Source organism: Tupaia chinensis, unplaced genomic scaffold (assembly GCF_000334495.1).
Source record: "Tupaia chinensis unplaced genomic scaffold, TupChi_1.0 Scaffold000231_2, whole genome shotgun sequence".
NCBI classification, from domain to species: domain Eukaryota; kingdom Metazoa; phylum Chordata; class Mammalia; order Scandentia; family Tupaiidae; genus Tupaia; species Tupaia belangeri.
This window is the reverse complement of record NW_006159707.1, coordinates 2,134,379-2,150,772: the sequence shown is the minus strand read 5'-3', so window position 1 is coordinate 2,150,772 and position 16,394 is coordinate 2,134,379. Positions and strand designations below refer to the sequence as shown.

Sequence of the window (16,394 nt, the reverse complement as noted above, 5' to 3'; positions counted from 1 at the left end):
CACCTCTCCTTGAACTTCCCTTCAGTTTTGATCCTACTGGGACAGGGTTAGTGTCTTCGTAGAATTTTTTCCAAGGTCAATAACCTGAATATGATGTAGACTGTCATAACTGCAGCATGTGGAATCCAGTAGAGTGTGGTGGGGTTAAGCAAGAGCTCTGGATTCCGTTTAGCATGGACTATGATCCCCATCTGACTCCCTGCTGGCTGGGTTGGACCTGAGGCAAGTTGCTTTACCTCTCTTTACTTTCTTCATCTGCTTAGAAAGGGAGATCATGATATCATCTAGCCGATAGGGTTATGAAAATTAAATAAGCTAATGCATATTATATTTAGCCTTGGGCCCAATATGTAGTTGCAAGGCGACATGCATTAGCTCTTGTTCATTGCATGGGATTAGCAATAGCAAAGTTCAACCAAAAACATGGGCCTTATATTGGTCCAGACACAGAGAGAACTTGGTTTGAGATTTCAATGTCATTTCTTCAACAAGAATGTGTATCAACTTCATCTAAAGGAAAATTCCAAGGCAGTGACTAATTTGCTGTTCAGAAGCATTGAATTTAAGTCTTTCTTTAAAAAAAAAAAAACTATGTACAAAAAATTACAACAATCTAAAAATCTTAATTGACTTCATTTGCAATTCAAGAATCAGGTAACACTTTATGTCATAAAATGGTCTAATCATTCCAATGAGTGAGCAGAAGACGTTGGTTTTATAAACAAAAGAGGACTGAAGAAAGCATTAAAAAAGAACAAAAAGCAGATTGATCATTTCAAAGTTACTCTCCTTGCAATGCAGGAACTGTCAAATAGAAAAATAACTGATTGGTTAACATTAGATCACTTCAGGTTACTTTTTGTAGGGATTAAAGGATTAAAGGATGTAAAGATTAAAGGCAGAAGAAACTTCATTACCATGCCAATTGAAACTGGACTGTTTAGAAAACTTGGCTGTCCCCCATCTCTTTCTCTCTCTTATTTCTCTGGTCAGATAAACAGCTTAGTTTTGATTTGGGGGAAATGAAACTTCAGTGTCACTGACTCCATTTTGATTTTTAGTCCAGTCTTGGGGCCTGGCGCAAGAGTTTAGTTCAAAAACAATGCCCTCTTGTAAATTTTATTTAACAGCTTCTGTTATAATAAAAACCCCAAAGGGGACAAGCAGTTGGTGTAAAGGCCATGTGGCTGGGCTCCCATGTGGTTGACCGCGGTTCAAGTCCCAGACCCGGTGGCTTAGACTCATGCTGGGCACATGTGTGGGTGTGCCCAAGATCCTGAGAGGAGAATGGAGGAGAAGGGATTGTGGTGTGGCCATCCTCCCGGGGGTGGGGGTGGAGTGATTTCTCACTTTCTGTCTCTCTCTCTCTGTCTTTCTGGCTAGCACAGGTACCCTATAGCAAAACCTCTCAAAAACAAACAAATAAAAAAAAAAAAAAAACAAGAAATTGTCCTGCTTAGATCACGTTTGTATCTCAGATCAAGAAGAACCTTTTTAAAATTTTAATCATTTTTAGCTTTAATCATGCCTGTTAGCTTGGCTGTGGGTCCATTTTTGAACCCTTAATCACTTAACAGTATAAATGGTGTAGGAGTCAATGCAAAAGAAATTGTCATTTTTAAGCTAACTTTTCTTTTTTATCTTGCCAGAGGCACATAAGCTCACTGTGTGTGTGCGTGTGTGTGTGCGTGTGTGTGTGTGTGTGTGTGTGTATGTGTGTGTGTGAATGCACCCTTATGGAGAATGGTCATCTCTCCTTCTTTTCAGGATTTTAAGTTCGCACACACACATATATAGCATGTTTCTGAAGCCACTGGGTCTAGGACTCAAATGGCAGGGTCAGCCAGATGGGATCCAGCCACCTTAACCACCGCCCTAGACTACATTTTTAAACGCATATATACCATTTATCTCTTTTCAGTCCTTATACATCCACTAGAATGTATTTAAGGCCCTCATATTAGCAGCTCAAAAAGATTTGTTATGGAAAGTAAAAGCGAAGGGAATGTACCTTGACTAGTGCTTGGGAGGTGACACAGATTATGTGGACCTCCTCAAAAGAGATGCTTTATCTCATCACCAGTGGGCCTTAGCCAATTTTTCTTTATTTTTCTTTTCTAGTGTAAAGAAACATTTTAATGTTTGCCCGGTTGGAGACTAAACAATGTGACTTCTATTTCACAACTTACAAAGCTGATTTTAAGTTCTTTGGGCGAGGTCGATTGTTTTTCTGGCAAAATATGACCCACTTTTCTCCCTTCTGGGAAGATAGGGTCCTCTGTTTTTTCATTTCATCTCATCTCATCCCACGATACACTTAAGCTTCACCAATAGAATCTGGCTAAGTTTAAGGAGGGGCCTTAATGAGCACACATGTTTCGCATTGGGAATTTTGGAATATATGAGGCCAGCCCCAGGTCTAGTAGTTGAGGGAGCCTGATCCCACATAGCTGACCCTGGTTCAAGTCCAAGTACCAGCAGCTTGAAAAACATGCTGGGCATATGTATGTGCATACCAAATTCCTACAGGACAGAAAAAATGGAGGAGAAGGACCAGCATCTGGCGTAATGGCTATGTTGCTGGACTCCCATGTAGTCGACCATAGTTCGAGCTCTGGATCCTGTGGCTTAAACTCATGCTGGGCACATGGATACGTGCCCAAGATCCTGAGAAGAGAATGGAAGAGAAGGGATTGCGGCATGGCCATCCCCCCCAGGGGGGTGATTTCTCGCTTTCTGTCTCTCTTTCTCTCTCTTTCTGGCAAGTGCACATGTCCTATAGCAAAAAAACTCTCAAAAAAAAAATTATGGAGGAGAAGAAATTGCAGCATGACCATGCCCCATTACTAGTGCTTTCTTCCTCTCTTTGTCTCTCCATCTCACTCTCTGGTGCATACCCATGCCTTCTGGCAATTAAAAAATAAATAATTTATTATTTATAAATGATAAAATTTGTGAAGTCCTGACCCAGACATGTAGGGCCACAAACACATTCCAAGAGAGGTCTTTTTGTCCATTCTGTGTGTATACTGCAAGTTCATGTTGTGACCCACAACCCTGCAGGGACTAGACTCCTGCATATTGATTTTCTTGCTGTTTTACTCTTTCTCATTGGTCCTTTGGGGTAGGCTACAGTTAAACCCATAGTAGATGGTTTAAGAACCCACAGGTTTAGTACTAGGGACTCCCTATAGCATAGCACTGGGCTAGACAAAGTCCTATCTAGGGGACTTATTGTCAGATAAGCTTACTTCCTCACCCTCAAGATTCTAACTTAGATCTAGATAGTTTAGGGAGGAGAAATGAAGAAGGAAAGCAATAAAACCTTTTTGTGTGAAAGCCGCCATGTCTACTGAGCTAAAACGAAGGCAGGGTGGGCTCTAAACAACTTAAGAGAAAGGAGTAATGGAAAATGTCCTTTTTGAGGCAGATAGCTATAGGCAGAATTTACAGAATTTGCTCATATTCTATTTGAAGGGCCAAGAGCAGGGTGTGGCCACTGGTGGGCTTTCAAATGATTTACTGTACCGCTTGAGAAATTCTACATTTGTATATCTCATATACATACATTTCAAATATGCATTTTAATAACCAACACAATCCAATAGGTTTAAATGTTCGGAGCATGTCCTTTGGGCACATTTCAAAGGTTAATCATCCTTTGAAATAAAAAATAAACGTACTCTGTTTTATCAATTACACCATTACTGAATATTTGAGCAATTTTTGTTGATATATACAATGCAAATGATTGCTTTAAAGGTTTGTTCACAAGTTGCTTGAAACCACCAGAAGCTAACCCACCCCTAATATTTGTGAGTTAAGGCCAAGTGTCCAGATGAAACTCACAGGTCATACATGTACACTTTTAGAAACTGTAAGTAAGCTACACCCAGGATCCCAAAGTCCATTCCTCTAGAGTAGCCTCCTTGATCTGGGGACTAAAGGAACTGCCTCCTGCAAGTCGGTGTGGTGGCAGAGGTCTACAGGACAGCCAGGGCAGGCCAGAAGCCCACTAAGGGACTGATCCAATCATCCCCAAGGATCAGGGCAGCAGAATCCCCTGGCCTTTGCCTCACTTCTCCCAATGGGATTTCTAGGCAGTTTGAAATCCCTCCCAAAACTTCTCCATCCCAGTAGACAGGTAAGAAAAGCACAGTTTTCTGGGACCCTGGGCTGCCCAGAACCTCACATCAAATGATTTGGGATGGCCACCTTGAAACAAAAAGCAGGAACCTGTCCTTTTCATTTCAGGAACCTCATCCCTGTGTGCCCTCAGTCCTTTGTCCCAGCTCTCAGTTACAGAACTTTCAGAAAACTGAAAAACAAACAAACAAGCAAACAAAAGGGCAATCATGGCATTGTGGGAAGAGCTTTGCAGTAGGGGTCTGAACACCGTCAGGCAGTAGCAAATGAAAACAACTGGAGCGGGAACTAGCAGTTAGCGTAATGGCCTTGTCTCTGGACTCCCACGTAGTCGACCACGGTTCGCGTCCCGGACCCGGAGGCTTAAAACTCACGCCGGGCACGTGTGCGTGTGTGCCCAAGATCCTGAGAGGAGAATGGAGGAGAAGGGATTGTGGCGTGACCATCCTCCCTGGGGGGTGATTTCTCACTTTCTGTCTCTGTCTCTCTCTGTCTGTCTGGTGAGCGCACACACCCTTTAGCAAAAAAACAAACAAACAAAAAAATAACTGGAGCTAGGTCAGCAGAAAAGCACACAGTGATGGGGGAAGTTTAAAGCCTTGAACACTGAGTAAAGTGAACTGAGCTTTCAACCTCCCATAACCAAAATGAGAGTGTGACTCTCCTTGCCGTACCACCCAACATAGCACCTCCCACACATGCCCTTCTTCCAGAAAGGCTCAGTCCCTAAGATCAAACATGACAGTCATTCCTATAGTCCATGGGTCATAGCCAATCCATCAGCAAATTCTGTTGGCTTCAAAGTACTGTACACCCTGAATCCAACACAGAGGCTTCCAGGATCTCCTCTCTCTCCTCATTAGTGTTCATCTGAATGCCAATGTCTATGCCTTTGAGGTTGTTGAGCATCTCAACTAGTATTGAGCATTTAGCACATTGCCTGGCATCTAGTACGTGCTGAATAAATATTTGTTTAATGAATACATTTATTCAGGACTGAATGTGTGTTAAGTAGGTATTGCCAGGGCCCCACTTCTGTGGCATGTGCTACTAATTGCTATGCTTTGCAGTCTAGGACCATTTGGGAGGCCCAAGTTCTGTTCCTGGTCCTTCAAACCAGGTATGGTGGCATGCACCTGTAATCCCAGCCACTTGGGAGGCTGAGGCAGGATTGTGGGCTCCAGACTCTCCTGGGCAACATAATGAATCCCCGTTTGAAAGAACCAGGCATTGTGCACACCTATAGTCCTAAATGAGGCTGGGTCATGACTCAGGAGGACCCTGTGTTAAAAAACTAAATAAATAAATAAAAGGGTATTGCCAGACTCTATACTATGCAAATCTGAATGTGTGCTGGGCAGGATTCTGCATTACAATGAGCAGTACATCATCTGACAGGAACCCCTGGCTATGTAATTTTCAGGGCCCAGTGTAAAAATGTAAATCCTGGGTTTCTGGTTCAATATACAGGTAAAAAAAAAAAATCTTTCTTTTTCTTCTATTATCTTTCCCTTGACTTGTCATGAGAAAGATACTTTATTTGCTATTTAACAGGTATAGGGACATCCTTGGGGTGAGTGCAAACCCTCCCAGGGGCCTGGGGCTTGCACTCAACCCTGATTCTCTCTGTGTCTATGCCCAGGCTCTGGGCTGGTTTGAGTGGCGAGAGCCAGTCTCAGAGAGGCAGGGAGGAGGGAAGGTGGTAGATGATGAATAGCGAATGGTGGAGTCCTGTGTGAATTGAGGGTTCAAGCCCTAACACATGCTTCAAGCCATGAGAGTTCACTTACACAATGCAGATTCAAAGATAAAATTGTTAGGACTCTCAGCATAGTAACTGCAGGGTATTAACCCCAAGCACCAGGCCTCCTTCTAAGCCCAGAGCCCCGAGCTCATACCCATGGTAGATGTGTGCTCTGTTCTTCTTCTGTGCTATTTTCCCCTCAGGCACCCCAACATTCATGGTGGGTGGACCCCAGGGGCTGCTGGGGTGCAGGCAGAAGCCTCTCTCCTTCTCTCCACAGGGGCTGTGAGGGCCTCCAGTGTCTTCCCTATCCTCAGCGTCACATTGCTGTTCTTCGGGGGACTCTGTGTGGCAGCCAGCGAGTTCCACCGCAGCAGACACAATGTCATTCTCAGCGCGGGCATCTTTTTTGTATCTGCAGGTAAGTGTATGGCCCCAGCCCTGAGATCTTCACAGAAACCAAACTGAAGCCAGGGCGAGGTGGACAGTGCCATGCTATCAGAGCTCCCTCCGGGGAAAGAGCAAGAGAATGTTCCAGTTCTTGTGCTAAGAATGAGAACTCAAAGAATCTCATTAAAACCAAAGCTGCTGGAACTCTAGCCAAGGGTGACATGAAGGAAAGACAAAGAGGAGAAACGGTGTCAGAGTCAGCTGAGAGAGAGAGAAGGAGACTGATTAACAAGAGAGTATACGTATAGGGCCAGTCGCATAGCCTACTAGTTAAGGGAGCTGGATTCTACATGGTCAACTGTGACTTGAATCCCAGCCCAGTGGCTTGAAAAACATATTGGGTACATGAGTGTGCCCAAACCCTGACAGGATGGAAAATAAATAAGGGATTGTGGTATGATAATGCCCCATTGGGGGGCTGCTTTCTCCCTCTCCCTTTCTCTATTTCTCACTCTCTCTCTCGTGAGTACACACACCCTCTGGCAACTAAAGAGAGACTGTGTGTATGTACCGTCATGCACACATCACAATGTTTCAGTCAACAACAGTCCACATACACAATGGTGGGCCCATATAGCCTAGTTATGAGGTAGGTTATACTATCTAGGTTCGTGTAAGTATACTCTGTGATGTTCACACAACAACAAAATTGACTTAGATGATATCTTTATCGTTAAGTAACACGTGACTGTGTATACTTGCACATTTGGGGAAAGTGGGCACAGGTGATACATATGCACTGAGAGATGGATTCAGTGTCTTTGAAAGGCTCCACTTGACTGTTCACCTGGGCATGTCCATACTCTACCTCTGGCCCTTAGAGATGTGTGTTTGCTGCTTAATTGTGGTTCACAGATTTTCAAGTGCACAAATCCTATCATGCAAAGCATCTTTGGAAACAAGGTAAAGACCAGCAACTCAGGATGTTCTCAGGGAAGATCTTATAATCAATAGCAACCCTGACCAGAAGAAAGCACAGGTTGCAAAGGGCATGAGAGACAATCTTCAAAAAAAATCTCACTCTCTTCTCTCTTCTCTATCTCCTTCCTCGTTTTCCATGATCTCTTTCATTTCTTTACTATCTCTTCCCATCCCACCCCTCTCAAAGCAGAGCAAAACTGTCTGCATAAAATGATTTAGATAAGCAATAAAGGGTCCAGCAGTTAGCGTAATGGCTGTGTCGCTGGATTCCCATGTAGTCAACCGCGGTTCGAGTCCTGGACCCGGTGACTTAAACTCACACTGGGAGTGTGTGCGTGCATGCCCAAGATCCCGGGAGGAGGATGGAGGAGAAGGGATTGCAGCATGACCATCCTCCCTGGGGAGTGGTTTCTCGCTTTCTGTCTCTCTGTCTCTCTCTGTCTCTCTCTGTCTTTCTGGCAAGCACACACGCCCCATAGAGAAAACCTCTCCAAAAAAAATTTTTTTAAAAAAGCAATAAACAAGTTAAGTTTGCGGGAAGGTGGAGCTTAACTGTTGGGGGATTATCTTCAGTCTTTACATAATAAGTAATAATGGCAGAGTATTTACTGTCATGGGAACAATGGAGGAGCATATAAAATGGTAAGAGAAGCTTACCCTCCTGGATTTGAATCCTGGCTCTACTTATGGAACATTGGGGAACGTTGCCATCTCCTTGTAACTTGGTTTCCTTAACTGTAGCATGGCAAATAACAATACCAATTTAATAGGGTTGTTGGAAGAAGACAGTCTTAGTCTGCTATGGTGTTGCTAACAGAAATACCGTGGGACTGGGTGATTCATAAAGAATACAATTGGTTTACAGTCTGGGGGCTGGAAAACAAAAATGCAACTTGGCATCAAGGTAGCCTCTGGTACTTTGACACAACAAGGCCAACAGAGGCGGAGAGAATGAAGGGCATATGCAGAAAAAGAGACAGCCCAGGGTAGCCATATTCCTTTTATAATAACTCATTCTCATGGGAACTAACTGCTTACAAAAGCTAGAACTCTCATTTCATGAGACAGCATTAATCTATTCATGAGAGCAATGCCACCCCAATCCAAACACCATCCACCAGGCCTTACCTCTTAAAGGTTTCACCACCTTCCAGGACCAGCAGATGGCATAATGGTTATATCGCTGGGCTCCCATGTAGTCGACCACAGTTTGAGTCCCAGACCTGGTGGCTTAAATTCATGCCAGGTGCATGTGCTTGCGTGCCCAAGATCCCGAGAGGAGAATGGAGAAGAAGGGATTGCGGCGTGGCCTTCCCCCCTGGGGGGTGAGTTCTCACTTTCTGTCTCTCTGTCTCTTTGTCTTTCTGGTGAGCACACATGCCCTATAGCGAAACCCTCTCCAAACAAAAAGGTTTCACCACCTTCCAACGCTGTTACACTGGGGACCATGTTCCAAAACATGAACCTCAGGGGATAAACCATTAGCTAAAACCACAGCAAAGACTGAACATAAAAAGCACAACATTACATCCTACTATTGGAAAAGTGATGACAATATAGTTTCAAAGTCTGGAACCCAGCATCCTATAAGACCTTGCTCAGGTTCCTTCCCCATTGTTCCTTCTTCCATGAAATGAAGAAATGAGACTGGTTCCAGCTCTGAGTCTCTGGAAACCCACTCAAGCAATAGACCAGGAGAAAGCTGCCATCTTTCCCTGGAAGCATGTGGTCAGCCCTGACCATACTCGGTGTAAACAGACGTTACTAACTGGCAAAACTAGGAACGTGTTTGCTTTAAGACACGGTCCTACTGCTGGCCCTGTCCAAACCCCCTGGGCTCTGGCTGACCCAGAGGATCAGTACCATGCTGTGCTGATGTGAGAGTTTTCTGAGAACAAAAGAAGATCATTATTTTGTCCCCCAAGGGGATTGTTAGGAAAGAGTATGTCACTAGCAACTTTCTTCTCACAAGAGGCATTGTGAAGGATGGCGGGTCTGTCAGACATACGGGAACTGAAAAATTCGTGGGGCAGAAGAAAAAGACCTGAGGGAGAGCCAGGAGCTTGGGGTCTACTCCTAAACCCCTCCACTAATCTCCCTAAGGAGAGCTTCCGTTTTTCCACCTACAAAATGAAGACAGTGGCAGATTCAGTTCTCTCTAAGGCTCCTTTTTGCTTAGCTACTCTAAGGTTTGTGGTTCCAGGCAAGAAATCAACAACCCTTGATTGAGCTCCTGTCATGTCCCAGGCACTATACAATAGTGCTTGAGAACATAAGCTCTGAAGCCAGGCTGTGTGTGCAGACTTTGACTCTACCACTTCCTGACCATGGCAGTAGCAGTGGTGTGCTGGCTTGAGCAAGTCACTTAGCCTCTCTGTGTCTCAGTCTCCCCATCTGAAAAATGGGGGCTAATAAATGGCTCCATTCCCTGAGTCTATTCAGAAGATTAAATCTGAACAGAAGATTCAATGAATTGGTCTACATAAAGTGCCTAACTGCTGTCAGATACATTATACTATTTAGTTCTCATATCAACTCAGTTTATTCACTCATTCAACAAATAGGCACTGTGCTCTTGCTATGGATCAGGCTCTGGTCTAGAAGCTGAGACCACAGCGATGAACACTAGTTCCTGCCCCCAGGGAGCATGCAATCAGAGGAATGGACAAAGGGTTACCCACTCACTTCTTCCTAAACTTTGGTATTGAACTCTAAATCTGTCATGGCTGAGTCCTGGGTTCAAGTTCCATTTTATTGATTTTCTAGCTCTATTGACATGAGAATTTATTTCTCTTCTCTGGGTCTCAGTTTCCTCATCTATAAAAGGGAGATAACTGTTTAAAAGCAGGCATATTGCAATACTTAATTGAGATGGTGTATATAAGGACATCAAATAATGTCCGGCACATAGCAGGGACCTTATAAATAATTGGTAACTCACTTTTCTACCTGCCTCTTTTAATCTAGTCTGACAAGTAAGCTTCTTTAAACTTTTTCTTTCTTTCTTTCCCTTCTACACTCAGCAAGATCTCCTTTTGGGTCTTCCCAAACTTAGCCAGCAAAATTTCCCTGCTGGCAGAGGAGAGAGAAAACATGGCCTTGGGGAGTCAGGGGGCATCACTAGAAGCCGCCTTCAGTGAACTGAAATATCTTTGAAGTCTGCCTCCCATTTAACTTAAAAATTCATGTGAATTCTGCTTTCTCCTCCTTATTATATCTATGTTCATTTTAATATAAAAGAATATGTCTTCCCTACTAATCTTCAAGCCAAATTGACACTCCGGGAAGAGAAGCCGTTTTTCATCCTGTGGTTTCTTGCAGCCTGACACAGAGCTGGCTACGTCAGCCCCCATAATAAGAAATAGCTCAGTGATTTGAACTTGCTGCCTACCTGCTGAATGCCTGTGCTCTGGTGATGCCAACAGGAGATAGGGCATTATCAGATCCTACTCCTACCCTGTAGGAGCAAGTCCTATATGGATTACAGCCAGAAGTCATAGCCAAACAAAAACCCTACTGCATGTGTGCCAGTCACTCAGTATGGTAGCACTGGAATAGAATCCTGTGGCCCCTATGTGCCTAGTTTTAACCCTTTCATTGCTTGACTATGGGGAGATCTTAGAGATACTCAGAAATAATATAAAACATTCAAGTAATGGAGGAAAGACTCAGTAGGCTCCTGGAAATGGCTACTGACCAGTGAGTATTAGGAAGTATAATGAGGGGTCCAGCAAGTGGCCTAGTGCTTAAGGTGCTGGACTCCCATGTGATTGATCATGGTTCAATTCCCAGACCCAGCAGCTTGAAACACACACCAGGCACATGTGTGTGCATGCCCAAAATCCAAAGAAGAGAATGTAGAAGGAATTGCAGCATGGCCATCACCCCCCAGGAATCTTGATTTCTGTCTCTGTTTCTTTCTGTCTCTCCAGTAAGCACATGCACCCTATAGCAAAAAAAAAAAAAAAAAAAAGAAAAAAGAAAAAAAATTTTAAAAAAAGGTATAATGAGGGACAGCCTCTATTTAGTGTCGCCTTACAGGTAGCCTAAATTAGAAGGCAAGGAGATACCAGCTGTGTACCAACCTCTATGAGTCATCTAAGTCCTAGATGAGGTCCTTGAAGCAAAGGGACAAAAAGAGCTGCATCCTTTGGAGGGAAAAACACACACACACACACACACACACACACAAGAAAGGTAGCTAGAGATAAGCACAGTTCTCAAAATCTACTGTGTATTCTTACCACTCCCTAGGGAATCAGTTTTCTAGCAGGCTGAGCAGCTGTTTCCAAGCCTATTCAGTTGACACTCAGGGAAGCCAAGTCTGCAGTACTTGTTTATTGGGGATAACAGCTTCGTGTCCCCAATTCCTGATGCTCAAATGACAACTGATTTAGAGCACTTCCTCATCCTGTGCAGACAAGACTTAGTAAGCAACTATTCCTTCCCCATGATTTCACTGGTTCCCCAGACTGCAGTTCCAGACTTTATATGTCCCCTGGACAGCTCCATTTGGATTCTTCTTAAGCAATTCCAACTCAGTGCATCTAAATCCCCCTTTTTTTCTAAACCCAATCTTTCTGCTGCTTCTTATTTTAGCTCAAAATGCTCCTGGCCTTCCAGTCATCCACACGAGGACCCTGCATAGTCATCTCATACTCTGTAGTCATCTCTTGGCTCACCCTATCCAATTTGCAAGATCCAATTTCAATGGCCCCTCATGTTCAAAGAGATGTGCTTTGTCTTTTACTCTGCCTTTGCTCCTGAACGATTTTACACGTGTCTCTTGTTGAACCCTTTACTGTATTTTGCTATAATTGCATTTCCATGTCAGTCTCTCCTACTCATGGTAAGGAATTCAAGGGCAGGGACCTGTATCTTATTCATCCTCATGACTTAGTGCCAGAGATTAAGTGTTGATGGAATGAATTGCTTCAAAGGGAAAATAAATATGGTCTGAGTTCCACTGCACTTGCCTAGGAGTAAGATGTGCTCTTTAGCTGAAAGCACTCTGCCTGAGACTGAGCAGCAGAATTCTTCATTTCTCAAGAAATAGATCATACAAGAGGAGTGCAGCCCTTGGATTTCTCAGCCATAATCCTCCATTTACATTTTAACCTCCATATTTTCTATAAATGTTTCAAGATCCAAAAAATGACATTTACCTCTGGTGTTTATAAAGCGTGTTTTTCTTTTCCCCTCTCCTAGGGTTAAGCAACATCATAGGCATCATAGTTTATATATCAGCCAATGCTGGAGACCCCGGGCAGCGTGATTCCAAAAAAAGTTACTCCTATGGCTGGTCCTTTTATTTTGGAGCCTTCTCTTTCATCATCGCAGAAATCGTGGGAGTGGTTGCCGTGCACATCTATATTGAAAAACATCAGCAGTTACGTGCCAAATCCCACTCGGAGCTCCTGAAGAAATCTACATTTGCCCGCCTCCCACCCTACAGGTATAGATTCCGGAGGCGGTCAAGTTCTCGTTCCACAGAGCCCAGATCCCGAGACCTGTCCCCCATCAGCAAAGGCTTCCACACCATCCCTTCCACCGACATCTCGATGTTCACCCTCTCCCGGGACCCCTCAAAGATCACCATGGGGACCCTCCTCAACTCTGACCGGGACCACGCTTTTCTACAGTTCCACAACTCCACACCCAAAGAGTTCAAAGAGTCGCTGCATAATAATCCAGCCAACAGGCGTACCACGCCCGTCTGAACTGACCTCTGACCTCTGCCCCACACCTAGCACAGCCTTGGGGAAAGTGTACAGAGATATCTCTGAGGTTGCATGGCATGGTCCTCGTGATGGTATTTCTTTTTACAAAGAATGAAACCAAATGAACTCAGCCCTCTCCCACCTTTGCCCTTTATCCTACAAGTCCTAAACCCTCCATTCCTTTCTAACTTTTCAAGCCAATCCCTAATATCATTCCTCTCTGTGTGTATCTGTGCCAGATGTTTTCCTTTCTTCCTTCTTTACTGGAAGGACCTCCACATTCTTCCCTCCTTGGAAGAGGACTTTACTCAAAGTCATGGGTGGTGGCCAGGGGGATTTCCGAATCCCCATCAGGCACGAGCATAGCTGTCCCCGTTGTCCATCTCCACAGAGCCTCAGGAAACCAACCACCCCAGTGGCCCTGAGGGAGGCATTCACCTTTACATGTTAGAAAAACATGACCAGAAATCAAAAATGTCAGAGCCCGAAGCAGCTAATGTAATAAGCACTCATGTTATTAAAGGTTTTGCCTTGTCGTAACCAACTGAGCTGAGGGTATTTTGTTTCTTCTGGGTGTTTTCTATGCAAGCTTATACCTCTGTCATAGAACTGAATAATTTCTGTCTCGGTGAACTTGGCTCATCCACACTGTGGTCATTACAAGGGATCCTCCTTCACCTCGTGAAGCCAGCAAGGTGTTCCCCACAATTGTCAGAATCAGTGTATGTCTCCACTTGAATCTCTGAAGGCTTCCTAGGGTGTGGGCATATGAATGCTGGTGTTTAAGATGTACCTGCAGCACATGATAGCTCTAGGACCTTGGGTCAGCCACCTAAGCTTCACATGTCAGCCTCCTCATCTACAAAATGGAACATGATAATACCACTCTCTAGGACCGGTAGATGACATAATGGTTATGTTGCTGGATTCCCACGTAGCTGACCGCAGTTCAAGTCCTAGACCCAGTGGCTTAGCGCTCACACTGGGCATATGAGTATGTGTGACTAAAATCCCAAGAGAAGAATAGAGGAGAAGGGATTGTGGCATGGCCATCCCTTCTTGGGGGTGATTTCTTGCTTTCTGTTTCTCTGTCTCTCCAGCAAGTATATGCACCCTATAGCAAAAATCTCTCTAAAAAACAAATAAACAAACAAAACATAGGACTCTCCTCCATAGAGTTGTGAGGGTTAAATAAAATACCACACATAAAATGATTAGCACAGTGCAAATAATCTTTTTTATTTTTTTTAAGTTTTGGATGGGGTCAGCCTGTGGGGTGATGGTTAAGGCATCATCCCACATGGCTGATCACACAGTTTAAGTCCCAAACCCAGCAGCTTGAGAAACACACCAGGGATGTTTCTCAAAAAATAGAGAGAAATAAGGGAAAGGGATTGTGGTCTGACCATTCTCCCATGGGGTGCTTTTTCACTTTTTCTCTCTTTGTCTCTCCTCTATGAGTATGCATGCCTTCTGGTAAAATTTTTAAAAAGAAAAACTTCTGGATGGACTCTAGTCAGAATGAGCATTATATTAGTCCATTCACATTGCTATAACAAAAATACCATAAATCGAGTGGCTTAAACAACAGACATTTTTCTTTCACAGTTCTAGAGACTGGAGGTAGTGGTGTCCAAGGTCAAGGCAGATTTAGTTCCTGCCATGGGTCTTCTCCCTGGCTTATGACAGCTGTCTTCTTCCTGTGTCCTCATGTAGTGGAGAGAAAGTAATCTCTTTTCTGCCTCTTACAAAGCTACTAATCCCATCATGAGGATTCCACCCTCATGACCTCATCTAACTCTAATCATCTCCCAAAGTTCCTTTCTCCAACCATCAGCATGCTGGGGTTAGAGCTTCAACATATGAATTGGGGGAAGGGGTTGGGGAAGACACAATTCAGTCCATAGCAAGCATTAGTCTAGAAAGATGAAAGTCAAATGGAAGTCATTGAATGTGGAGGGAGAGAAAGAGTATACTTGGCACAGACTCTGAGCGCTCTGGGAAAAGAGAATAAAAGATATTTAAATATTTTGGATAGCCAATATTAGAAAACATGAGAAACATGTCATCTCTGCCAGCAGTAACTTCCTTGAGTGCTTTTTGGCACCCACCCAGTGCTTCATACCCACTTTGGGCTCCAGCCACTCTAGGCAACAGGGTTACATCCTAAGAACTCACATGTATCCCATGCAGCTAGGAACCAGGCTGAGTTCTAGTGCCAAACACTTACTCAGTCACTTAATCTTCCCAGTAACCCCTTGAAGAGGCTATTACTAGTATCCCTACTTACCAGTGAGGACACTGAAACAAGAACAGTACCTGACTTACTTGGATTTTATCCACACAGAAAATTTCATTGTTAAGTACACACTGGTAACAATTCATCTTGTTTAATACTTAAGCGTCATTGCATGTAAATGACACACACATGCAGATTATCTCATGCTATCTTTTTTTTTTTTTTTGAGAGATTTTCACTATAGGGCGCATGCGCTCGCCAGACAGAGACAGAGAGGCAGAAAGCAAGAAATCATCCTCCAGGGGGGATGGCCACGCCGCAATCCCTTCTCCTCCATTCTCCTCTTGGGATCTTGGGCACACACGCACACGCGCCCGGCATGAGTTTTAAGCCACTGGGTAAGGGACGTGAACTGCAGTTGATTATGTGGGAGTCCAGCGACATAACCATTACGCTAACTGCTGGTCCCAATCTCATGCTATCCTTAAAACACTTACGTGGGGGGCAGACAATGGTGCAGTGGTAGAGCATGGTGTTCTGTAAGGCTGGCCTGCATGAGGGTGGGATTCTGGGTTTGTGTCTGAAGACCTGTTTGAGTACACAGGCATCTGAATGCCAGTGATCTGGGGCATGCCTCAGGCTGATTGAGGCTGGGCGTGGATTGCAGCATCAAGATCCTATTGGGGATACTCTCTCATCTTTCTCAGAAGAAATAAATTAAAGAAGAAACAAACCCAAAATATATGTAGCAAAAATTATCTCCATTTCAGCAAGGGAAGAATTACAATCTCAAGGAAAGCAAGTGTTCTTTGATGGTAATAAGTGGAGCTGGACTATTTATCTAAGCCACTGAGTAGCTTCACCAATATACCAAACTTTCTTTTATGAAGCTTTTCATATCCATACACCACACCAGTAATTGCTTACCTAATGTTTTTCTTGAAGCTGACAAACTTTTTCCTTCAAGAAATACATTTTGTCTTTTTTTGTTTTAATTGTCAGAAGGCGAGCGTGATACATGCTCATCAGAAAGAGGAAGAAAGCACCTCCCAATTGGCATGATCACATTGCAATCCTTTCCCCATCTTGAGGGATTTGGCAATGCACGGGCACCTAGCATGTTTTTCAGGCCACCAGGGTCATGTTCAAACTGTATTCCGCCATGTCTGATCCT

At 43.9% G+C, this 16,394-nt stretch overlaps 1 protein-coding gene across 1 annotated transcript in view; it reads left to right on the top strand.

Annotated features, from left to right (window-relative positions):
• The window catches only part of CACNG3 (calcium voltage-gated channel auxiliary subunit gamma 3), a 108,311-nt gene extending 94,786 nt beyond the window's left edge, over positions 1-13,525 (top strand). The window contains exons 3-4 of the mRNA XM_006148294.2: positions 6,171-6,311; positions 12,470-13,525. Coding sequence (XP_006148356.1) covers positions 6,171-6,311; positions 12,470-12,981 — 653 coding nt within the window. The 3' untranslated portion in view covers positions 12,982-13,525. The remainder of the gene's footprint in view (positions 1-6,170; positions 6,312-12,469) is intronic.
• Positions 13,526-16,394: the final 2,869 nt, after the last annotated feature.